This window comes from Ranitomeya imitator, chromosome 1, assembly GCF_032444005.1.
Source record: "Ranitomeya imitator isolate aRanImi1 chromosome 1, aRanImi1.pri, whole genome shotgun sequence".
NCBI classification, from domain to species: domain Eukaryota; kingdom Metazoa; phylum Chordata; class Amphibia; order Anura; family Dendrobatidae; genus Ranitomeya; species Ranitomeya imitator.
Genome location: NC_091282.1, coordinates 294801220 through 294827861, shown reverse-complemented (window position 1 = coordinate 294827861; position 26642 = coordinate 294801220). Strand labels below are relative to the sequence as shown.

At 44.1% G+C, this 26642-nt stretch overlaps 1 protein-coding gene across 1 annotated transcript in view; it reads left to right on the top strand.

The window, feature by feature from the left end:
• The window catches only part of SDF2L1 (stromal cell derived factor 2 like 1), a 34442-nt gene extending 9187 nt beyond the window's left edge, over nt 1-25255 (top strand). Inside the window, exons 2-3 of the mRNA XM_069756671.1 lie at nt 23173-23369; nt 24559-25255. Coding sequence (XP_069612772.1) covers nt 23173-23369; nt 24559-24843 — 482 coding nt within the window. The 3' untranslated portion in view covers nt 24844-25255. The remainder of the gene's footprint in view (nt 1-23172; nt 23370-24558) is intronic.
• Nucleotides 25256-26642: the final 1387 nt, after the last annotated feature.

Sequence of the window (26642 nt, the reverse complement as noted above, 5' to 3'; positions counted from 1 at the left end):
TTCAAGACCTGATTCTCCGGGAATGGAAAAAACCGGAGAAGAAAGGTTCTTTGCCACCGGCTTTAAAGCGCAGGTATCCCTTTGAAGATACGGATGTGGATACCTGGGACAAGGCCCCTAAATTAGATGCGGCGGTGGCGAAGGCATCTAAGAAAGCAGCTTTACCTTTCGAGGACATGGGGTCCCTTAAAGACCCTCTTGACAGGAAGGCGGAGATCTTCCTTAAGGGTACGTGGGAGATGGCAGCCGGATCCTTGAGGCCAGCAGTGGCTGCGACTTGTACAGCCAGATCCCTAATGGTCTGGTTGGAACAGTTGGAATCCCAGCTTAAAGAAGGCGCCTCCAGGAATTCTATTCTAGGTGCGCTTCCAGTGATTCAGGATGCTGCGGCTTTCTTGTCGGACGCGTCTGTGGACTCGGTCAGAATGGCGGCCAGAGCAGCAGGACTCTCCAACGCGGCTCGTAGAGCCTTATGGTTGAAGTGTTGGTCGGGGGATATCCAGTCAAGATCCAAATTATGCGCTATCCCATGTAAAGGGGAATATCTCTTTGGGCCAACCTTGGATGAGCTGCTCGAAAAGGCTGGAGATGATAAGAAGAAATTTCCTAATTTGTCATCAGCTTCTTACCGGCGTCCATTTAACAGAAGGAGATTTGGTCGTGGAAGGAAGCGCGCATCCTCACCCTCTAGAGAAAATTTTAGATGGGAGGATAGACGCAGGAGAGGTACGGGTTACATGTTTCGCCGTTACTCAAAAGAACGTAAGAAACCAGACCAATGACTAGCAATCCCTGTGGGAGGGAGATTGTCAACCTTCTCTTCCGCTTGGACTAACATCACGAATAGTGTCTGGGTCCGAGGTATTGTATCGGAAGGCTTAAAATTGGAATTTATTCATTGGCCTCGTGATAAGTTTATGTTAACCCCCTTGCGTTCCTCCACTATTGAGCAGACGGCCTTAGAGTCAGAGGTCATGACTTTATGCCGTAAAAATGTACTGATTGAGGTTCCGGAGTCAGAGAGAGGAAGAGGATTCTACTCTCCTCTTTTTTTGATTCAAAAACCAGACAAGTCGTTCAGGACTATTATCAATCTTAAATCCCTTAATGAATACCTGGTTAATAACACGTTTAAAATGGAGTCAATCAGTTCTGCAATAAAGATGTTGTTTAAACACTGCTTCATGGTAGTTGTGGACTTAAAGGATGCATACTATCATGTTCCTATCCACGAAAACTTCCAGAAGTTTCTACGTGTGGCGGTGTCTATGGGAGGTATTGTTCGCCATTTTCAATTTAGAGCCCTTCCCTTCGGCCTCTCAACGTCTCCCCGGGTATTTACTAAAGTAGTTGCGGAGGTTATGGCGCACTTACGTGAATCCGATATTCTCATTGTTCCTTATCTGGATGATTTCCTAATAGTGGGGAACTCAGTAGTCCATTGCCTGGCTCAGGTTAAAACAGCTATATTTAAACTGGAAAATCTGGGCTGGATCATAAATTATGATAAATCCCGATTGCAACCCCTAAAGACCCAGAGGTTCCTAGGGCTGCTGTTAAATTCCGAGTCCCAACAATGCTGTCTTCCACCTGATAAATTGCTTCATATCCAACAACAGGTGTTAAAAGCAATTAATAAACCATCCATGACCCTTAGACAGGCTATGTCTTTGTTAGGTTCCCTAACTTCCTGTATCCCCGCCGTCCGTTGGGCCCAGTTCCACTCCAGGCCTTTACAGTTTGACGTACTACATTATGATAGGATCTTACAGGGTTCCTTGCAGGGTCAGATGACATTGAGTCCAGGGGTTCTTACATCTCTTAGATGGTGGCTAGAGGAAGACAATCTGTCAGCAGGAGTTCCCTGGGTGATTCAGGTGACTCGGGTAATCACAACAGACGCCAGCCCCACGGGGTGGGGGGCACACATGGGTGACGTGGTAGTCCAGGGTCTATGGGACCCCCAAATGTCAGCCTCTTCCAATCAGAAGGAGTTGATTGCAATTGAATTCTCAATTAAGGAACTCCTCGTGTATCTACAGGGTCACCATGTCAAAATCCTCTCCGACAACCAGGTGGCAGTGGCCTACGTGAATCACCAAGGTGGAACACGCTCCGAGTTCCTGATGGAAATAGCGGACCGCCTGCTCCGGATAGCGGAAGACCATTTTCTATCTTTAACAGCAGTGCATATAAAAGGGAAGGAAAATATAAGGGCGGACTTTCTAAGTCGAAACACCTTAAGACAAGGAGAATGGTCTCTGAACTCAAAAATCTTCAACCAAATTGTCCGCAGGTGGGGTCATCCAGAGGTGGACTTATTTGCCAGCAAGGACAACAGAAAAACGAAAATATTCTGTTCCTTGAATCCCAGGGAATATCCGCTGGCAGTGGATGCCTTCCTGATCAGATGGGATTTCCGATTGGCATATGCGTTCCCCCCGCTAAACCTGTTGCCTCTGGTGGTCAGAAAGATAAGGGAGGATCAAGCGAGAATCATACTGATCGCTCCGTTCTGGCCCCGAAGAGCTTGGTTCTCCTGGCTCAGGACCATGTCGGTGGAAGACCCCTGGGTACTGCCGGACATCCCGGACCTACTTCATCAAGGTCCGATCAACCATCCACAAGTGAAGGGTCTCCATTTGACGGCATGGTCTTTGAGAGGTCACTGTTAAAAAACAGAGGATTTTCTCCAAATCTCATTGATACCCTTATGAAGAGTAGAAAACTCATAACAACTAAGATCTACTCTAGAACTTGGAGGAAGTTTCTGGCCTCTTCAAATTTTAATATCGAAGAGGGTTTACCAATTAACCAGATTCTAGAATTCCTGCAGAGAGGGCTAGAGCTAAATCTATCCACGAGTACGCTAAAAGTACAAGTCTCAGCCCTAGGGGCCCTATTTTCTTGTAACATTGCTGGTAATTATTGGGTATCAAGGTTCATCAAAGCAGCTAGTAGGTCCAGACCTATACACAGGAATAGGTCAATGCCTTGGGATCTCAATCTAGTCCTCTCTGCTTTGACTAAAGAACCGTTTGAGCCTTTACATTCAGCCTCACTTAAATTACTATCCCTCAAAACAGCATTTTTGGTGGCAATTACATCTGCTCGTAGGGTAGGAGACATACAGGCTCTTTCTAGGCTGTCCCCCTATACAGAGTTTCTACAGGACAGAGTAGTCCTCAGACCAGATCCAGCTTATTTACCTAAAGTGGTCTCAGATTTTCATAGATCTCAGGAGATAGTTCTACCATCATTTCTCCCTAATCCTTCTAATTCCAAAGAACAGTTACTCCATACGTTAGATGTTAGGAGATGTCTCTTAGAATATATTTCAGTCACTGATGCTTGGAAGAGAGAGGAGGCGTTGTTTCTATCCTTCCAAGGTCCCAGGAAAGGTCTTAGAGTGTCAAAGTGCACGTTAGCGAAGTGGATTAGGGAGGCTATCTCTCTGGCTTATACTGCAGGTGGAGGTCCTGTTCCGCAGAATCTGAGGGCACATTCCACCCGGGCCATGGCTACATCCTGGGCTGAAAGATCTGGAGTTTCCATCGACCAGATATGTAAGGCGGCTACGTGGTCATCCCCTTCCACCTTTTTCAAGCACTATAGGTTGGACTTGGGGTTCTCTTCTGATCTCACCTTCGGGTTAAGGGTGCTACAGGCTATAGTCCCTCCCTAAGGTAGTTTACATCTCTGTAATTCTCTCGTAGTGCTGTCATGGGAGTCCGAATAAAGCATTAAGCTACTTACTGGTAGCAGCATTTTTCGGAGGCCCATGACAGCACCCTTAGTTCCCTCCCTATTCACGTGGGGGTTGCACTTCCTATAATGTATATAATGAGATAGATAGATCTCACGTGTGGTATATAGTTCAATATGATGGATTATTTTTGTACATAAACTGTATATAATGTATGTTTGTGTGCTACTAACCGCGGTAGTCCTCTCAGGCTCTAATATACAACTGATGCAGGGGGAGAGGTGCCGCCCTTTTGTATCTGTAGGTTTCCTGTTCCTGAAGGGCGGATCCCCTCTCTCGTAGTGCTGTCATGGGCCTCCGAAAAATGCTGCTACCAGTAAGTAGCTTAATGCTTTTTTATTTTTACGGCTCTACATTATAAACTTCTGTGAAGCACTTGGTGGGTCAAAGTGCTCACCACAGATCTAGATAATTTCCTTAGGGGGTCTACTTTCCAAAATGGTGTCACTTGTGGGGGGTTTCCACTGTTTAGGCACATCAGGGGCTCTCCAAACACGACATGGTGTCCTATCTCAATTCCAGCCAATTTTGCATTGAAAAGTCAAACGGCGCTCCTTCCCTTCCGAGCTCTGCCATACACCCAAACAGTGGTTTACCCCCACATATGGGGTATCACCGTACTCAGGACACATTGCACAACAAATTTTTGGGTCCAATTTCACCTGATACCCTTGGTAAAATAAAAAATAGATCTGAAGTAAATTTTTTGTGAAAAAAAAGTTAAATGTTAATTTTTTTTTATTTATTTTTTTTTAACCCCTTAATCCCATATGACGTACTATCCCGTCCAGGTGACCTGGGACTTAATTCCCATGGACGGGATAGTACGTCATATGCGATCGGCCGCGCTCACGGGGGGAGCGCGGCCGATCGCGGCCGGGTGTCAGCTGCCTATCGCAGCTGACATCCGGCACTATGTGCCAGGAGCGGTCACGGACCGCTCCCGGCACATTAACCCCCGGCACACCGCGATCAAAGATGATCGCGGTGTGCCGGCGGTGCAGGGAAGCATCGCGCAGGGAGAGGGCTCCCTGCGGGCTTCCCTGAGACGATCGGTACACGGTGATGTGCTCACCGTGTACCGAGCGTCTTCTCCCTGCAGTCCCCGGATCCAAAATGGCCGCCGGGCTGCATCCGGGTCCTGCAGGGAGCACTTCCGGGTCGCCTGCAGGCACTTGGTAACGCTGCAGCGATGAATGAGATCGCCGATCTTACAGAGTGCTGTGCACACTGTCAGATCGGTGATCTGTGATGTCCCCCCCTGGGACAAAGTGAAAAAGTAAAAAAAAAAATTTCCACACTTGTAAAAAAAAATAAAAAAAAAATTCCTAAATAAAGCAGAAAAAAAAAAATATTATTCCCATAAATACATTTCTTTACATAAAAAAAAAACAAAAAAAAACAATAAAAGTACACATATTTAGTATCGCCGCGTCCGTAACGACCCGACCTATAAAACTGGCCCACTAGTTAACCCCTTCAGTGAACACCGTAAGAAAAAAAAAAAAACGAGCCAAAAAACAACGCTTTATTATCATAACGCTGAACAAAAAGTGGAATAACACGCGATCAAAAAGACGGATATAAATAACCATGGTACCTCTGAAAACGTCATCTTGTCCCGCAAAAAACGAGCCGCCATATAGCATCATAACCAAAAAAATAAAAAAGTTATAGTCCTGAGAATAAAGCGATGCCAAAATAATTATTTTTTCTATAAAATAGCTTTTATCGTATAAAAGCGCCAAAACATAAAAAAAATGATATAAATGAGGTATCGCTGTAATCGTACTGACCCGAAGAATAAAACTGCTTCATCAATTTTACCAAACGCGGAACGGTATAAACGCCTCCCCCAAAAGAAATTCATGAATAGCTGGTTTTTGGTCATTCTGCCTCACAAAAAAATCGGAATAAAAAGCGATCAAAAACTGTCACATGTCCGAAAATGTAACCGATAAAAACGTCAACTCGTCCCGCAAAAAACAAGACCTCACATGACTCTGTGGACCAAAATATGGAAAAATTATAGGTCTCAAAATGTGGAGACGCAAAAACTTTTTTGCTATAAAAAGCGTCTTTTAGTGTGTGACGGCTGCCAATCATAAAAATCCGATATAAAAAACTCGCTATAAAAGTAAATCAAACCCCCCTTCATCACCCCCTTAGTTAGGCTAGGTTCACATTGCGTTAATGGGTTAACGCTAAAGGACAGCGTTGCACGGCGAAAATGTCACAATTAACGCCGTGCAACGGGTCCGTTAGCACAACCATTGACAGCAATGTGATTTTCGGGTGTAGCGCATCGCTAGAGCGTGCCATTTTCGGCTCGCGCTAGCAAGGTGCCGTTCTTTTGTGGCGCGCCTCAGACGCTGCTTGCAGCGTCCGCGGCGCGCCCGAGGTCCGATCCCCGATCTTCCAGAGCGGGGACGTTAACGCGACCACTAAACACGACACCTAAAAAGACATTGCGTTAGCGCAATCCGCTAGTGCTAAACGGATTTCCCTAATGCAATGTGAACCTAGCCTTAGGGAAAAATAATAAAATTAAAAAAAATGTATTTATTTCCATTTTCCCATTAGGGTTAGGGTTAGGGCTAGGGTTAGGGTTAGGGTTTGTATTACATTTACGGTTGGGATTAGGGTTGGGATTAGAATTAGGGGTGTGTCAGGGTTAGGTGTGTGGTTAGGGTTACAGTTGGGATTAGGGTTAGGGGTGCGTTTGGATTAGGGTTTCAGTTATAATTGGGGGTTTCCACTGTTTAGACACATCAGGGGCTCTCCAAACGCGACATGGCGTCCGATCTCAATTCCAGCCAATTCTGCATTGAAAAAGTAAAACAGTGCTCCTTCACTTCCGAGCTCTCCCGTGCGCCCAAACAGGGGTTTACCCCAACATATGGGGTATCATCGTACTCGAGACAAATTGGACAACAACTTTTTGGGTCCAAGTTCTCTTGTTATCCTTGGGAAAATAAAAATTTGGGGGGCTAAAAATCATTTTTGTGGGAAAAAAAAGGATTTTTTATTTTCACGGCTCTGCGTTGTAAACTGTAGTGAAACACTTGGGGGTTCAAAGTTTTCACAACACATCTAGATAAGTTCCATGGGAGGTCTAGTTTCAATATGGGGTCACTTGTGGGTGGTTTCTACTGTTTGGGTACATCAGGGGCTCTGCAAATGCAACGTGACGCCTGCAGACCAATCCATCTAAGTCTGCATTCCAAATGGCGCTCCTTCCCTTCCGAGCTCTGCCATGCGCCCAAACAGTGGTTCCCCCCCACATACGGGGTATCAGCGTACTCAGGACAAATTGAACAACAACTTTTGGGGTCCAATTTATTCTGTTACCCTTGTAAAAATACAAAGCTGGGGGCTAAAAAATCATTTTTGTGAAAAAAAAAAAGAATTTTTATTTTCACGGCTCTGCGTTATAAACTGTAGTGAAACACTTAGGGGTTCAAAGTTCTCACAACACATCTAGATAAGTTCCTTGGGAGGTCTAGTTTCTAATATGGGGTCACTTGTGGGGGGTTTGTACTGTTTGGGTACATCAGGGGCTCTGCAAATGCAACGTGACTCCTGCAGACCAATCCATCTAAGTCTGCATTCCAAATGGCGCTCCTTCCCTTCCGAGCTCTGCCATGCGCCCAAACAGTGGTTCCCCCCCACATATGGGGTATCAGCGTACTCAGGACAAATTGGACAACAACTTTTGGGGTCCAATTTATTATGTTACCCTTGTGAAAATACAAAACTGGGGGCTAAAAAATAATTTTTGCGAAAAAAAAAAAAAATTATTTTAACGGCTCTGCGTTATAAACTGTAGTGAAACATTTGGGGGTTCAAAGCTCTCAAAACACATCTAGATAAGTTCCTTATGGGGTCTAGTTTCCAAAATGGTGTCACTTGTGGGGGGTTTTAATGTTTAGGCACATCAGGGGCTCTCCAAACCAACATGGCGTCCCAACTTAATTCCAGTCAATTTTGCATTGAAAAGTCAAATGGCGCTCCTTCCCTTCCGAGCTCTGCTATGCACCCAAAAAGTGGTTTACCCCCACATATGGGGTATCGTCGCACTCAGGACAAATTGCACAACAACTTTTGTGGTCTAATTTCTTCTCTTACCCTTGGGAAAATAAAAAATTGGGGGCGAAAAGATCATTTTTGTGAAAAAATAAGATTTTTTATTTTTACGGCTCTGCATTATAAACTTCTGTGAAGCACTTGTTGGGTCAAAGTGCTCACCACACATCTAGATAAGTTCCTTAAGGGGTCTACTTTTCAAAATGGTGTCACTTGTGAGGGGTTCCAATGTTTAGGCACATCAGGGGCTCTCCAAACGCAACATGGCGTCCCATCTCAATTCCAGTCAATTTTGCATTGAAAAGTCAAATGGCGCTCCTTCCCTTCCGAGCTCTGCCATACGCCCAAACAATGGTTTACACCCATATATGGGGTATCAGCGTACTCAGGACAAATTGGCCAACAATTTTTGAGGTCCAATTTCTTCTCTTACTCTTGGGAAAATAAAAAATTGGGGGCGAAAAGATCATTTTTGTGAAAAAATATGATTTTTTATTTTTACGGCTCTGCATTATAAACTTCTGTGAAGCAATTGGTGGGTCAAAGTGGTCACCACACATCTAGATAAGTTCCTTAGGGTGTCTACTTTCCAAAATGGTGTCACTTGTGGGGGGGTTTCAATGTTTAGGCACATCAGTGGCTCTCCAAACGCAACATGGTGTCCCATCTCAATTCCTGTCAATTTTGCATTTAAAAGTCAAATGGCGCTCCTTCCCTTCCGAGCTCTGCCATGCGCCCAAACAGTGGTTTACTCCCACATATGGGCTATCAGCGTACTCAGTACAGATTGTACAACAATGTTTGGCATCCATTTTATCCTGTTACCCTTGGTAAAATAAAACAAATTGGAGCTGAAATAAATTTTGTGTGAAAAAAAGTTAAATATTCATTCTTATTTAAACATTCCAAAAATTCCTGTGAAACCCCTGAAGGGTTAATAAACTTCTTGAATGTGGTTTTGAGCACCTTGAGGGGTGCAGTTTTTAGAATGGTCTCACACTTGGGTATTTTCTATCATATAGACCCCTCAAAATGACATCAAATGAGATGTGGTCCCTAAAAAAAAATGGTGTTGTAAAAATGAGAAATTGCTGGTCAACTTTTAACCCTTATAACTCCCTAACAAAAAAAAATTTTGGTTCCAAAATTGTGCTGATGTAAAGTAGACATGTGGGAAATGTTACTTATTAAGTATTTTGCGTGAGATATCTCTGTGATTTAAGGGCATAAAAATTTAAAGTTGGAAAATTGCGAAACTTTCTAAATTTTCGCCAAATTTCCGTTTTTTTCACAAATAAACGCAAGTTATATCGAATAAATGTTACTACTAAAATGAAGTACAATATGTCACGAGAAAACAATGTCAGAATCGCCAAGATCCGTTGAAGCGTTCCAGAGTTATAACCTCATAAAGGGACAGTGGTCAGAATTGTAAAAATTGGCCCGGTCATTAACGTGCAAACCACCCTCGGGGCTTAAGGGGTTAATCCAAAAATTCCTGTGAAGAACCTGAAGGGTTAATAATCTTCTTGAATGTGGTTTTGATCACCTTAAGGGGTGCAGTTTTTAGAATTGTCACTTTTGGGCATTTTCTGTCATATAGGCCCCTCAAATTCACTTCAAGTGTGAGGTGGTCCCTTAAAAAAAAAAATGGTTTTGCAAATTTTGTTAAAGTGAGAAATCGCTGGTCAACTTTTAACCCTAACTCCCTAACAAAAAAAAATTGTTTCCAAAATTGTGCTGATGTAAAGCAGACATGTGGGAGATGTTGTTTATTAACTATATTATGTGATATAACTCAATAATTTAAGGGCATAAAAACTATAAAAGTTTGAAAATTGCAAAATTTTCACAATTTTCGCCAAATTTCCATTTTTTTTTCACAAATAAATACAAGTCATATCGAAGTTTTACCACTATCATGAAGTACAATATGTCACGAGAAAACATTCTCAGAATCACCAGGATCCGTTGAAGCGTTTCAGAGTTCTTACCTCATAAAGTGACAGTGGTCAGAATTGTAAAAATTGGCCCTGTCACTTAGGTGAAAACATACTTTGGGGTGAAGGGGTTAAGGGCAGAGCAAATACTGCAGTGCGCAGGCGCTGGGAAAGGTCAGAGAGGCCCTGCGCTCTGCAGTACTCTGCTCTTCCCTCAACAGGGCAGACAAAAGTGCGCCTGAGCAGGAGCCACGGCAGGAAGGCAAGAAGAGGAAGTCATCGTATGAAGATGGGAGGACCCGGACCGCGACGCCGACCGGACCGCAGCGGGACCACCCCTGGTTGAGTATAATCTGTTTGTTTCTTTTTATCTTTCAGGATACATCAGGGGCTTATCTACAGCATTACAGAATGCTGTAGATAAGTCACTGATGGCGGTGGCCTTAGTTTATAGGCCATTTTTGTGGGGTGACATTCCCTTTTTAAACCTTTAAACAGAAAAAAAAATTGACTAATAAGAAACCAACTTCAACATCATCCCTTTCCCCTAATCCTGTTTTTGGATGTTGACAGCAATAAATAAAACTTTGCAGTGACTACATTGACAACTAACAACGACCTGAATGAGGCACAACCTGTGACCTGGAACTGTGTTGTGGACCTCTGGTTTGAATGCATAGCACAGCGCTCATGGCATTCTCTGATCTGCAGTGCTCGGCAGTGGTTGCTACACATTCATCACAGCTCCTTTGTAAGTTACATATGGCCGTTGAAGGAGCAAATGAAAGCTGATCATTGGGTCACCGGGTGTCAGACCACCACTGATGTGATATTGATGACCTATCCTGAAGATGGGTAATTAGTATCATATACAACGCCTGGCAAAAATTACGTAATTACCGACCTTGGATAATGTTCATTCAGTTGTTTAATTTTGTAGAAAAAAAGCAGATCACACACATGGCACAAAACTAAAGTCATTTCAAATGGCAACAGGGGTTGTGTGATCAGACAATCCGACCCCACTCTGCAAAGTGGGGTCTAAAGTGTAAGGGTCTAAATGCCATTGTCCCCCTGAACCTCAGTTTCTGATTATATGGCCCCTTATTTCCTGTATGTATATGGGCCACAACATAAGAATTGTACAGCACTTGGATGTTGCTTTTCACTGACTGTAATTATAGGCACAAGGTGAAGATTTTTTATTTATTTATTTTTCTCCAAGAAAATCTGGCAAAACTCTAAACACAATCACTGATCAAACTAGTACTGTTTTTCTCATATATTAAAGCAAAAAAGGCCATCTAAATGAGCTCTTAAGGCTTTGTGCACACGTTCAGGAATTCATGCAGAAAATTCCTGTGGAAATCCGGACATTTCTGCCAGATTTCCACATGAAATCCGCATGCGTTTTTTTCGTGTTTTTTCACGGACATTTCACAATGCATTAGACAGTGGGAAATCCACGAAAAAAACGCTAAATTAATGAACAGGTCCATTATTTTTCCGCAATGCGTTTTTCATGCGGAAAAATGCACATCATGTGCACAGAAATTGCGTATTCCATTAAAATGATGGGATGCTTAATGTATGCAGATTATTTGCTGTTTTATAGCGTTTTTATAGCGCAAAAAGGCTAAAAAAACGCAAATAATCTGCAACGTGTGCACATAGCCTAAGGCTGGATTCTCTCTTCCCCAGTAAATTTGTAACCTGTTGGGCACATGGAGATGTGAGCCAATAGTTAGTTTTTATCCAATTATTGAAGGGTGGATGGTTTATACACTTATGCCCATTAATGTTATTTTTACCCCTTAACCCCTTCATTACCCCTTAACCCCTTCATGACCCAGCCTATTTTGACCTTCATGACCTGGCCGTTTTTTTGCAATTCTGACCAGTGTCCCTTTATGAGGTAATAACTCAGGAACGCTTCAACGAATCCTAGCGGTTCCGAGATTGTTTTTTTTCGTGACATATTGGGCTTCATATTAGTGGTAAATTTAGGTAGATAATTTTTGCGTTTATTTGTGAAAAAAATGGAAATTTGGCTAAAATTTTGAAAATTTCACAATTTTCAAATTTTGAATTTTTATTCTGTTAATCCCTTCACCCCCGGAGCTTCGTTTTTTGCTCCCCCTCCTTCCCAGAGCCATAACATTTTTTATTTTTCCGTCAATATGGCCATGTGAGGGCTTATTTTTTGCGGGACGAGATGTACTTTTGAACGACATCATTGGTTTTACCATGCCGTGTAACAGAAAACGGGAAAAAAATTCCAAGTGTGATGAAATTGCAAAAAAAAGTGCAATATCACACTTGTTTTTTGTTTGGCTTTTTTGCTAGGTTCACCAAATGCTAAAATTGACATGCCACTATGATTCTCCAGGTCATTACGAGTTCATAGACACCTAACATGTCTAGGTTATTTTTTTTATCTAAGTGGTGAAAGAAAATTCCAAAGTTTGCTTTAAAAAAAAAAAAAAAAAAAAAATTTGCGTGATTTTCTGATGCCCGTAGCGTCTCCAATTTTCGTGATCTGGGGTCAGGTGAGGGCTTATTTTTTACATGCCGAGCTGACGTTTTTAATTATACCATTTGGTGCAGATACGTTCTTTTGATCGCCCGTTATTGCATTTTAATGCAATGTTGCGGTGACCAAAAAAACATAATTTTGGCGTTTTGATTTTTTTTTCGCTACGCCATTTAGCGGTCAAGTTAATCCTTTGTTTTTATTGATTAGATCGGGCGATTCTGAACGCGGCGACACCAAATATGTGTATTTTTTTTTTATTTTATTTTGATTGGGGCGAAAGGGGGGTGATTTGAACTTTTATATATATTTTTTTATATTTTTAAACACTTTTTTTTTTAAATTTTGGCATGCTTCAATAGCCTCCATAGGAGGCTAGAAGCATGCACTACACGATCGGCTCTGCTAGATAGAGGTGAAGTACAGATCACCTCTATGTAGCAGAAAGGCAGGTGTACTTTGAACGCCAACCACAGGGTGGCGATCAAAGCAATCGGCCATCAACAACCATAGAGGTCTCAAGGAGACCTCTGGTTGTTATGGCAATGCACTGCTGACCCCCGATCATGTGACGGGGGTCAGCGGTGCGAGTACTTCCGGCCGGGAGCGCTAGTTAAATGCCGCTGTCAGCGCTTGACGGCGGCATTTAACTAGTTAATGGGCGCGAGCTGATCGCGATTCCGCTCACGCTCATTGCATGCACATGTCAGCTGTACAAAACAGCTGATATGTTGCGGCTTTGAGGTGGGCTCACCGCCGGAGCCCACCTCAAAGCAGGGGATCTGCCAGCTGACGTACCATTCCGTCAGCTGGCAGAAAGGGGTTAAACGAGTTATGTGACACAAAATAGGTAACAAATAACATTTCCCACATGTCTACTTTACATCAGCACAATTTTGGAAACAAAATTTTTTTTTGCTAGGAAGTTATAAGGGTTAAAATTTGACCAGCGATTTCTCATTTTTACAACGAAATTTACAAAACCATTTTTTTCACATTTGAAGTCAGTTTGAGGGGTCTATATGGCTGAAAATACCCAAAAGTGACACCATTCTAAAAACTGCACCCCTCAAGGTACTCAAAACCACATTCAAGACGTTTATTAACCCTTCAGGTGCTTCACAGCAGCAGAAGCAACATGGAAGGAAAAAATGAACATTTAACTTTTTAGTCACAAAAATTATGTTTTAGCAACAATTTTTTTTATTTTCCCAAAGGTAAAAAGGGAAACTGGACCCCGAAAGTTATTGTACAATTTGTCCGGAGTACGCCGATACCCCATTTGTGGCGGGGGGAACCACTGTTTGGGCGCATGACAGGGCTCGGAAGGGAAGGAGTGCCATTTGACTTTTTCAATTAAAAATTGGCTTCAATCTTTAGCAGACACCATGTTGCATTTGGAGAGCCCCTGTGTGCCTAAATATTGGAGCTCCCCCACAAATGACCCCATTTTGGATGGAAACTAGACCCCCCAAGGAGCTTATCTAGATGCATAGTGAGCACTTTAAACCCCCAGGTGCTTCTCAAATTGATCTGTAAAAATGAAAAAGTACTTTTTCACAAAAAATTTCTTTTAGCCTCAATTTGTTCATTTTCACATGGGCAACAGGATAAAATGGATCCTAAAATTTATTGGGCACTGATGCCTCACATGTGGGGGTAAACCACTGTTTGGGCACACGGCAGGGCTCGGAAGGGAAGGATTGCCATTTGACTTTTTGAATGAAAAATTAGCTCTAATCGTTAGCGGACACCATGTCGCGTTTGGAGAGCCCCTGTGTGCCTAAACATTGGAGCTCCCCCACATGTGACCCCATTTTGGAAACTAGACCTCCCATGGAACTAATCTAGATGTGCGGTGACCACTTCAAACCCTCAAGTGCTTCACAGAAGTTTATAACGCAGAGCCGTGAAAATAAAAAATAATTTTTCTTTCCTCAAAAATGATATTTCAGCAAGAAATTTTTTTATTTTCACAAGGGTAGCAGGAGAAATTGGACACCAATAGTTGTTGCTCAGTTTGTCCTGAGTACACTGATACCCCATATGTGGGGGTAAACCACTGTTTAGGCACACGTCGGGGCTCGGAAGGGAAGTAGTGACTTTTGAAATGCAGACTTTGATGGAATGGTCTGCAGGCGTCACGTTGCATTTGCAGAGCCCTTGATGTGCCTAAACAGTAGAAACACCCCACAAGTGACCCCATTTTGGAAACTAGACCCCCCCCCCCCCCCCAGGGAACTTATCTAGATATATGGTGAGCACTTTGAACCCTCAAGTGCTTCACAGAAGTTTATAACGCAGAGCCGTGATAATAAAAAATAATTTTTCTTTCCTCAAATGATGTTTTAGCAAGCAATTTTTTATTTTCACAAGGGTAACAGGAGAAATTGGACCCCAGTAATTGTTGCCCAGTTTGTCCTGAGTATGCTGGTACCCCATATGTGGGGGTAAACCACTGGGCGCACGTCAGGGCTCGGGAGGGAGCACCATTTGACTTTTTGAATGCAAGATTGGCTGTAATCAATGGTGGCGCCATGTTGCGTTTGGAGACCCTTGATGTGCCTAAACAGTGGAAACCCCTCAATTCTAACTCCAACACTAACCCCAACACACACACTCCTAACCCTAATCCTAACTCTAGCCATAACCCTAATCCCAACCCTAACCCCAACACACCCATAACCCTAACCACAGTCTAATCTTAACCCTATTTCCAACCCTAGCCCTAATTCCAACCCTAAGGCTATGTACCCACGTTGCGGATTCGTGTGAGGTTTTTCCGCACTATTTTTGAAAAATCCGCAGGTAAAAGGCACTGCTTTTTACCTGCGGATTTACCGTGGATTTCCAGTGTTTTTTGTGCGGATTTCACTTGCGGATTCCTATTGAGGAACAGGTGTAAAACGCTGCGGAATTCGCACAAAGAATTGACATGCTGCGGAAAATACAACACAGCGTTTCCGCGCTGTATTTTCCGCACCATGGGCACAGCGAATTTGGTTTTCCATAGGTTTACGTGGTACTGTATACCTGATGGAAAACTGCTACGAATCCGCTGCGGATCCGCAGCCAAATCAGCACCATGTGCACATAGCCTAATTCTAACCCTAACCCTAGTGGGGGAAAAAAATATATTTTCTTTATTTTATTTTTGTCCCTACCTATGGGGGGGGTTTATTTATTATTTTTTCTATTTTGATCGCTGTGATAGGTTCTACCACAGCGATCAAAATGTACTTGTAACGAATCTGAATTCGGCGAGCGCACCTCGCATTGGCCCGCCATTTTGCAAGATGGCAGTGCCCATGGAGCAGCTGGACGGTCACCGGGAGGGACATGGGAGGTCGGTAAGTATGATGTGGGGGGGGAGGAATCGGACAGTAGGATGGAGGGGGGCGGAGGACAGCTAATGACCAGACGGAGGGGAGGAGATCGGTGGCGGTGAGGGGGGCAGATCGCGATTTCCAGCCATGGCTGATGCTATTGCAGCATCGGCCATGGCTGGATTGTAGTGGATTTGTACTTCAGCCCCCCCCCCCCCTGGGCTCAAGTACAAATCCCCCTGTCCCTGCAGGTCGGGTGAAATTAGTTAACCCTTTCACCCGGCCTGCAGGAGCGCGATCCGACCATGACGCATATGCTGCGTCACAGGACGGATTGACACAGGTTTTCATGACACATACACGGTGGGTGTCAAAGGTCGGGAAGGGGTTAATGTATTGCAATCATTATATAGCCCTGTGTACGTAAAATTGCTCCTTTTGCCTTTCTTCCCAGTTAATTCTTCTGTTTTCCATTAGGTCTATGACATCACATGATTAAAAACTGACTAGCTGATTCCTTCTAAGGCTACTTTCACACTAGCGTCGTACTTGGCCATTCGCAGTGCGTGTGTCCTTTAGATGCCTTGCTCAATGGCAATGACAGCATATAATCTGTGAGGCTATATTCATGGATGTATGGCTTTTATTTTTTTTGCTAATTTGCATCTAAAATGCCTTGGAAACTTCCTATTTCTCTGATCGCCCATGACGGCACCACGGAGAGAGGGGATCCGCCCACCAAGGACAGGAAACCTACGGATAAAAAGGCGGTACCACTCTCCTGCATCAGTTGGTTTCCTATCCTTGATGGGAGACCTACGGACTTACCAGTTCGACGTTGGAATTCCGGGGCCAACCAGTCCGACTCGGGCAGCTGGTGTCCCTCTGCCTCGGCTAGGGTGGTGACCCGAAGCGCCACCGCTGGGAGCCAGTGGGCCGTCAGGGTGTGCGGGGGAGGTGACAAGGAGTTCGCGGTCACCTCCCCAGGTAAGATGCAGCAGCGGCAACATCCAGGGGGGTCCCTCTGTGGTTGCGGGAGGTGCAGCGCGACCCTCCCTAAAACAAGCATCAGTCTGCACGCTGCACCGCCATCGGGCGTGCAGAGTAACGCGCTATAGGGACTGCATAGGACCGGGGGTGCCGGTCAGCAGCGCCATATCTGCTTCCCGGGCGCCATCTTGAAAGTTTGGCGCATGCCCGGGATCTAAGCTGGTCTTGCGAGGTTAGGACGCTTCCGCGCAGGCGCCGGCGGATCGCCGCTCGAGCGCTTGGCGCGGTCTGCGCAGGCGCCGGCGGGGTTGCCGCTCGGGCACTTGGTGCGGTCTGCGCAGGCGCCGGCGGGGTTGCCGCTCGGGCGCTTGGCGCGGTCTGCGCAGGCGCCGGCGGGGTTGCCGCTCGGGCGCTTGGCGCGGTCTGCGCAGGCGCCGGCGGGGTTGCCGCTAGGGCGCTTGGCGCGGTCTGTGGGCTCATGCGGGCGCGGGAGGGTTTAAATAGAAGAATCCACATCCTCCCAGTGGCTCTGCAGTAATAGGCAGGAGCCTCAAGAGCTAATAGTTGCCGCAGCGCCAGCTCAGCTCGAGTATCAAGGCAGCATCCGCAGACCAGCAGCAGAATGAGCGACCCGGCATCACCTCTGCCCGAATCACCTCCACCTGTAGCGTCGCCGCAGCAGCAGCAAAAAAGGCGACAGCAGAAAGGGCACCAGGACACCAGCAAAGAACGCCAAAGGTCCCAACACAGTAAGGAGTCCAGTACGGCGTCGGGGAAAAAGCCAGAGGCAGAGAATCCCCAACCGGTATTTATGGGTCCTGGAGGTGGTAAGTGGATCTTCGTGAATGTCAGAGACAGTAAGATTATTTGTCTCTTTTTAGGGGAGGAAAAGCGTAGGTAAAACTAAGCACAAAAGTTGTGCCATCTGTAGAGAGGATCTTCCACCTACCTGGGATAAGAGACTATGCAATACTTGCATTCAGCAGACTGTATCTGAAAACCTTCCTGGGTTTGCAACAGATCTTAAAAGCCTAATTAAGGAGCAAGTGGAGGACACCTTTAGATCACTAAAAAGTGGAAAAAAAGGAGAAAGACCAGACACAGGTCCCCATCTCCAGTCTCAAAATCCGAAAGCGATAGTGAGAGTTCAGTGTCCTCCGACTCCTCCACCTCATCTTCATCGTCTACTTCTTCCTCGGGGGGACATAACTGTTTCCCACTAGAGGATACCGATGGCCTCATAAAAGCTGTGAGAAGTACCATGGGTTTGGTAGACTCCCATCCTAAAAAATCGGTACAAGACATCATGTTTGGGGGCCTGGAACAGAAAAAGAGAAGAGCTTTTCCTCTTAACGAAGCAATAGCAGCCTTAATTAAGAAAGAATGGAAGAAGCCCATGAGAGACTCTTTTAACTCCAAAAAGGAAATACCCCTTCGAGGAGGAATCCTGCTCCTTTTGGGAGAAGGCCCCCAAATTAGACGTAGCAATTGCTAAAGCCTCAAAAAAATTTGCCCTCCCGTTTGAGGACATGGGGGTCCTAAAAGACCCTATGGACAAGAAGGCAGATGCCTTTCTCAAAGGCTCCTGGGAGGCAGCGGGAGGAGGCCTGAAGCCGGCAGTAGCAGCAGCATGTACTTCACGCTCCCTGATGATTTGGCTGAACCAACTAGAGGGTCAATTAAAGGGGGAAAACTTCCCGGGACTCAATGCTGAACACATTACCAGTAATGAGGGGGGCCGCGGCTTTCCTAGCTGATGCCTCGGCCGACTCCATCAGGCTATCCGCCAGAGCAGCAGTGTTTGCTAATGCGGCCAGGCGCGCCCTCTGGCTTAAGAATTGGCCAGGAGACCTGCAAACGAAAACAAAACTGTGTACCATCCCCTGCGAAGGAGAATTTCTGTTCGGTTCCACCTTAGATGACATCTTGGAAAAAGCAGGGGACAAGGAAAAGTCCTTCCCCTCTCTGGGTCTCCCCTCTTATAGGAAGCCCTTTCGGAACAAGAGGTTTTTCCGTAAGAACCCAGGGAGAGGCCAGGGGAAATGGGAAGATAAGAAGAACAAAAATAAGGGGTTTATCTTTAACAAAAACCTCAATGACAACAAAAAACCTTCACAATGAAGGTTCGCCCCAGGTGGGAGGGAGATTATCTCTCTTTCTCCCAGCCTGGGAAAAGATTACCTCAAGTCGATGGATACTAAACATCATAGAATCAGGACTGAGGTTAACATTCAAGAGGTGCCCTCATCCCTCTTTCAAGATAACCTCCACGAGATCCTCGGCAGAAGAGCAGTTGACACTAGAAAACGAGGTTGTCGGGTTAGTAAAAAATGGAGTACTCCTGGAAGTTCCCCCTCAAGAAAGAGGGCAAGGGTACTATTCCCCTCTATTCCTGAGAAAGAAGCCAGATGGTTCCTTCAGGACCATTATCAATTTGAAAAACCTAAACAACTACCTAGAGGTTCAAGCATTCAAGATGGAAACGATAAAATCATCTATCAAAATGCTGTTTCCTCAATGCTTCATGGTGGTCCTGGACCTGAAAGACGCATATTATTACGTCCCAATACACAAGGATCACCAAAGATTCCTCAGAATGGCGGTCCACATCAAGGGAGTCCTAAACCACTTCCAGTTCTCAGCTCTACCATTTGGCCTAGCAATAGCCCCAAGGGTTTTTACAAAGCTGGTCGCGGAGGTAATGGCTCACCTCAGGGAAGAAAACACCCTGATCGTACCATATCTGGACGATTTCCTGGTGATGGGCTCCTCCCCGCAACATTGCAAGAATCAACTAGATTTAGTGATTCATTCTCTAAAGGATCTGGGCTGGCTAATAAACCTAGAAAAATCCAAACTGGTGCCTTCTCAGGTTCAGGAGTACCTAGGTCTCACTCTAGACTCCAAAAAAATGGAATGTCTGCTCCCAGAGAGCAAAATACAAAAGATAAAAGGTTTAGTGTTAAGAGTACAATCTCTCCCCTCCATAACACTTCGTCAGGGCATGTCCCTATTAGGCTCTATGACATCTTGCGGTCCAGTGGGCCCAACTACATTCAAGAGATCTCCAATGGCAGCTACTGTCAGAGCAAATCCTTCTAGGAGGGCATTTAGACGGGCAGTTAACATTGTCTCCTCGCACCAATCACTCTCTGACTTGGTGGACGTTGCAGGAAAATCTTTCCCAGGGAGTCCCATGGGTAATCCCGATCTCGAAGGTCCTAACTACGGACGCAAGCCCCTCAGGGTGGGGGGCTCATCTGGGCGACCTAGTAGCCCAGGGCATTTGGTCTCCGTCCCTTGCAAACAATTCCTCCAATATGAAGGAACTCCTGGCAGTAAAATTTGCCCTTCAGGAATTCTTGGGAGTCCTTCAATCTCACCATGTAAGGGTGATGTCAGACAATCGGGTGGTAGTATCTTACCTAAATCACCAGGGGGGTACCCGTTCCAAAAATCTAATGGAAGTGACCAACTCGATCCTTCAAATAGCCGAGAGCAACCTTCTATCCCTAACAAGCCTGCACATAAAGGGAGTAGACAATTACAAGGCAGACTTCCTCAGCCGGTCCAGCCTAAAACAGGGGGAATGGGAACTAAATCCAGTAATATTTACCCAGATCACACAAAAATGGGGTGTTCCCAAAATAGATCTCTTTGCGAGCCATTTGAACAAAAAAGTAGCCTCCTTTTGCTCCCTATCTCCCCTGGGGAACCCAGTAGCTGTGGACGCTTTCCTGATTTCTTGGGGTCACCATCTGGTCTATGCCTTTCCTCCTCTCATTCTGATTCCAGCAGTGCTGAGGAAGATTCGGGAGGACGGGGCGTTGGTCATCTTAATTGCCCCGTTCTGGCCGAAGAGACCTTGGTTCTCATGGATGAGGAAGATGTCAATATCCGACCCTTGGGTATTACCAGACCTCCAGGATCTGTTGTCACAGGGCCCAGTCTGTCATCCACGAGTCAAGAACTTGCACTTGACAGCTTGGCTCTTGAGAGGAAAATATTAGAAAGCAGAGGGTTCTCTTCGGGGTTAATCTCAACTCTGTTAAAGAGTAGGAAGCCGGTTACAACAAAACAGTACGGCAAAATATGGAAAGTTTCTGTCTTCTTCAGGTGCAAAAATAGGGAAAGAGATTCCCCTTAATTCCATATTAGAGTTCCTACAAAAAGGTTTGTTTGGAGATGGGTTTAGCCACTAGTACCCTAAAAGTTCACGTGGCGGCATTGGGAGCATTATTCAATTTTGACTTAGCTTCAAATAGGTGGGTCTCTAGATTCATCAGAGCGGCAGGAAGATCGAGGCCTCTGCCAGTAAAAGTGGTTCCCCAATGGGACTTAAACTTGGTCCTTAAAGCCCTGATTAATCCTCCATTCGAACCATTACACGAATCTACAATAAAAACGCTATCTCTCAAAACAGCTCTATTAGTCGCCCTCACTTCGGCCCGTAGGGTTAGCGACTTACAGGCCCTCTCAGCCAACCCTCCTCACACACAATTTCTAGAGGATAGGGTCGTTTTAAAAACAGACCCAGCATATCTCCTGAAAGTGGCTTCAAAATTTCACAGGTCTCAAGAGATATCTCTCCCCTCCTTCTGTCCCAACCCTAAAAACAAGGAGGAACAAACATTACATACACTAGATGTAAGAAGGTGTCTCTTACATTACCTAGAAGTCACTAGAGAGAGTAGGGAGGATTCCTCTCTGTTTGTGTGTTTTCAGGGTCCCCGGAAGGGGAAAAAAGCATCTAAAGCCACCATAGCAAGATGGATCACAGACGCCATCAGTCTCTCATACACGGCAAGTGGGATGTCCGCTCCCGGGGAGGTTAAGGCTCACTCAACAAGGGCAGTAGCAACTTCCTGGGCGGAGAAGGCCGGAGCTTCCCTTGACCAGATATGTAGAGCTGCTACCTGGTCCTCACCATCCACATTTTATAGGCACTATAGATTGGACCTAATCTCCTCTTCAGACCTTACTTTCGGTAAAAGGGTTCTAGAGGCGGTGGTCCCTCCCTGAATGTACTATCTATGCAATTCTCTCCGTGGTGCCGTCATGGGCGATCAGAGAAAAATATAGTTCTTACCGATAACGGTATTTCTCTGAGCCCATGACAGCACCCGTACATTCCCTCCCTTCACTTATGGGTGCGCACATTAAAAGAGTGCCATAGTCTATTCATAATCTATTTATAGTTTAAAGTCACGCGGTATCTTATTAGGCTAAACAGTTAAAATTTACAAATGCCTTAGTAGTCTCCCATCGTTCTCTATGTAAACAACTGATGCAGGAGAGTGGTACCGCCTTCTTATCCGTAGGTTTCCTGTCCTTGGTGGGCGGATCCCCTCTCTCCGTGGTGCCGTCATGGGCTCAGAGAAATACCGTTATCGGTAAGAACTATATTTTTCTTTGGGAAATCCATTTTGGTGTTAGCATAAGGAGTTTGTGGGTGGGTTACCCACCTCTTCTCCCCAAACCAACCCCCTCCCCATGAGCTTTTTTTTAAAAAAAAAAAAAAGCATTCCTTTGCCCACTTTATCCATTCCAAACTATGCTGTCAATTCGAAATATTACAAAATCGCATCAGAGAAAATATGCTTCCGAAAGCATTCCTGGAAAAGAGACATTTTAAAAAAAGAGAATTTTCTGTAGCTGTTTCAGCTAGAAAAAAATCTGTGAATATATTTCAGGGAGGGCACACTCTGTCCAAAACATCAAGGCCTGCTGCAACGTGCTGGGTGTAGGTGACCTCGAGCTCTGCCATCTATGTTACTTTTTGAAAACAATTTTTTTTTTATTCCTCTAATGTATCAAAAAAAAAAAAAAGGTAACAACTATTGAGTTCTCAATAAGAAAAAAAAAAAACTTCAAAATTGACATTTTTCAATATAGTTTTTAGACATGCATAATTATCAAAACTGTATTGGATACGAAAAAATAATATAGGAGGGGATGGGAGAAAGCAGAGGGAAGGGGCAAAGGAAAGGGAAAAGAACAATAAAAAAAAAAAGTCGTCACCTTGCTGATAAAGCCTAACAAGCGTCTCTTTGGATGTCATTGCAATATATTAAAAGGTATTACACCTGAAATATGCGTAGAACCAATGCCTAAGAATCCCCCTTATTAGCTCAAGCCAGTTGGTACCTTTTTAATGATGTAACTGAAAAGATGGTTACAAATGGCAAGCTTTCCAGATTACTCAGGTCTCTTCATCAGAATATAAAGTAAACCGTGAACATACTTTCAGAATAATCTAGATGTCAATAATCCTACTAGTTTGGTTATACCGATCTTATGCAAATGTGTCTCCATGGCTACAGACTACAGCCACATCCACAAAGGGAAGAGTCTGTAACCATGGAGATATATTGATTTACATATATACAATACTTTAGTATGCTTTTTAATAAAGACTAATTCTAACTTTTATTAAAGTAATAAAATGTTTCCAGAAATGTTCAAATCCCTTTTAGTGTTAAGAATAAAATGTGACATGGGATATTTACAGCATTGTCACTTTTCTCTTAGGAAGTGGCCAACAGTCTGTCACTGGTGTGGAGACATCTGATGATGCCAACAGCTACTGGAGGATAAGAGGCAAAAAAGATGGAGACTGTACCCGTGGGGAACCTATAAAATGTGGTGAAACGATTCGCCTTACCCATGTGAACACAGGGAAGAACCTCCACTCGCATCATTTCTCCTCCCCTCTATCAAGCAATCAGGTATGAATATGCATCAAAAGACTATAGCTTGAATTGAGTTTCTTAACCTTTCCTGGGAAATGACATGCATGTGCAAGATTGTGGGTGTTCCTGGGTGTGGAGGGGGCTCAGCAAGGGGGCTCCACATGTAGATGCTGGTTGTATTACATAACCAGCATCGGTCTCTATCATCTGTGCTCAGAGTTGAACTGTGGCTATTAACCATTTAAACACCGCTCTCTTGACAGTGGTGTTTAAATGGGAGGCATAGTGGTGCTCATGTGCACTGGCTTCCATCAGCCTGTGACTCAATCGCTGGGAAGTGATGGGCTCCAAATAGTGATGAGCAAACGTGCTATGATAACGTGTTCGCTCATTACTAGTTACAAAGTCAGCCGGGGGCCTCATACTCTGCAGTACCGCAGTATTGCCTTTATGTAGTATAAGCGATCGTATGATTGCATGTTCAAGTCATGCATGTTAAAAGAAAGTGGGGGGATCAAATTTCCCACCCTTATCCCCTGTAAAAATATGTATTCGTATTGCTGCATCTGTAAAAGTCAGTTCTATCAAGATATAATAAACCTGATAAGAAGACATAACGAGAGGGAGGACCCCCTCATCACCCCAAATTTTTTTTCGATTTAAACAGAGCAAAAGTCAAATGAAGGCAAAGTAAGTATCAATAAAACTGACAGCTTGCCTCACAAAAAACAAGCAGTCGCACAGCTCAATCGATGGAAAAATTAGAAATTCTTGTAAGACCTGCAAAGTTTTTTAACAATTTTCTTTAATCTGTGTTTACCATTGTCCAATATTTTTTTTTTCTTTCCACTTTTAAATGAGAATCTTTACAAGCTTCGTATCTCTGTAATCACACTGATATGAATAATCATGATTCATGGTCTTTCTATCATAAAAGAACACAAATAGTTGTCGATGGGGGGAAAAAAAAAGGAAAGTTATAGCTCATGGAATAAAGGAGGTGAACAAAAGCACACAAATCACATGCTCTTTAAGCTGTTAAGCAGATGTCTGTAGTGTAATTTTAAGATAGAGAAAAAATTACGCCATGGTATATTTGTAATGACATGCTGCTCAGAGCTAAAGAAAATGTTACCTCTTGGGTTGTAATGATTGCCATATTAGTGGGCACATGACGATCTTCTGGAAGTGTGATCCAATTGAACATAATTTTATCATTCTACAGGAAGTGAGTGCCTTTGGGGACAACGGTGAAGGAGATGACCTAGACACATGGACCGTGCAGTGCAGTGACTCACTGTGGGAGCGTGAAGACACAGTGCGCTTCAAGCATGTTGGGACCAGTGTTTACCTGACTGTTACTGGTGAGCAGTACAGCCACCCAATCCGAGGGCAGAGAGAAGTGCATGGTATAACAAGTGCCAATGCCCATAACTACTGGAAAACAATGGAAGGTGTGTTCATCAAACCAGGCCTTTCTCCTGGTGCAGGCAGACATGATGAACTGTGAAAGCATATGGATTGATGTCATCCAGGAATTGTGTTCAACAAAGTAACTAAAAATTGTTTGAGTTAAGAATAAAAAAAGGTGGCACTTTGGGTTTTCCTTCTACAGTTCAGTGGGATCAGTCTTGTCTTTGTTACATTTTTTGATCAGCATGGATAGTCTGGGAACACTTTCTGTACCTCGTCCATGCATAAAATAAGAGCACTTGCTTATGGTGTCTACTTAACAAGGTTTGGGCTAGATGCCTTTGTTTGCACTTGACATCTGTAAGATGCTTAAGGAAATCCTAAGATACAAGTATGAAGGCTTGTCAGCCAGCAGTTACAGGGTATTCACGTTTGGGTTGAAGTTGTATAATCTTTAGCTGTACCAGATGTTGATTTATCTATATAAAGATGTAATTTTGTGTCCTTTTCATTTGTCTCTTCATTTTATGGCCAATACTATACATAGATATATACATAATGTCTTATTTATTCTCTATATACAATCCTAGCTGGCAAGTTCAAGGGAGACCTCAATCGCCTTTCCAGACAAGGTTGTTTCTAGTAGACACTTGTGTTCTCTATCATATAATAATTTTATAGCATTTCTTCTTGGAAATCGGTGTTGCGTTGTTACTTCTGATAGAAAAGGAACATACTAATATTTGGAATTGCCACTTGCCTGCAAGAGTGTTTGTTAGCTTCAGTATTAATCCTACCCTTGTTTTTCACAAATTCTAGGAAAATAATCACCTAAAGCAGGGTTATAATGAAAATGCCCTAGAGCTACTTTATGAAAAACACCAATATCTGCATGTTGGTAAAGGTAACCCATCTATTTAAAGGGAACCTGCCAGTAAAAAAGTAGCCAATATGCCCATAGTGGTATTAGGCAGGTAACTATATCAGTTTAAGGCTGGGGTCACACTTGCGACTGTGATGTGAGAAACTCGCACCACACTCACAAGTGTGACCCCAATCTAAATGTGTGACTTTCTAATGGGAATTATGGCTACAGAGAGAAAATGTTCTAGATTCCCTGCACCCTCTCACATCCCCCAGTGCTGATGTGGATACTGGAAGTAACAAGTCATCGCTTAGGCTGGTTTCACATTGGCGTTTTTGCGGTAAAAAACGCATGGTGAAAAAACGCATGTAAACGCTGCATTTTTTTGACGCATGCGTTTTTGCATGTGGTGAAAAAAACGCGGTGTTTTGACGCGTTTACATGCGTTTTTACATGCGTTTGCGTTTTTTAAACGCATGCTGAGAAATGTGTGACAGCTGCCAATCATCAAAATAAAGTAAAAAACCCACTATAAACAGAAATAGTTAGGGTTAGGGATCATAACCCTAACCCTAAAGGGATCCTAACCCTAAAGGGATCCTACCCCTAACCCTACCCCTAACCCTAAGGGATCCTAACCCTAATCCCTTTATGGTTAGGGGTAGGGTTAGGGTTAGGATCCCTTAGGGTTAGGATCCGTTAGGGGTAGGGTTAGGTTCCCTTTATCACCTTTATGTTGGGGGGTGGCATATCAGTGTGTTTTCTGGTTTTTTAATAAAAAAAAACGCATGCGTTTTTTACCGCAAAAAACGCATGCACCAAAAAACGCATGCGTCCCCATTGACTCCAATGTATTTTTTGACCCAAAAAAAAGCATGAAAACGCATGCGTTTTTTTTTTTTGGTCCAAAAAACGCTTCTAAAAATACTACAAGTAGCATTTCAGAAAATGAACGCATGCGTCAAAAAACGCGACCAAACGCGTACACAAAAAAAGCATGCGTTTTCAATGTTAAATATAGGAAAAAAACG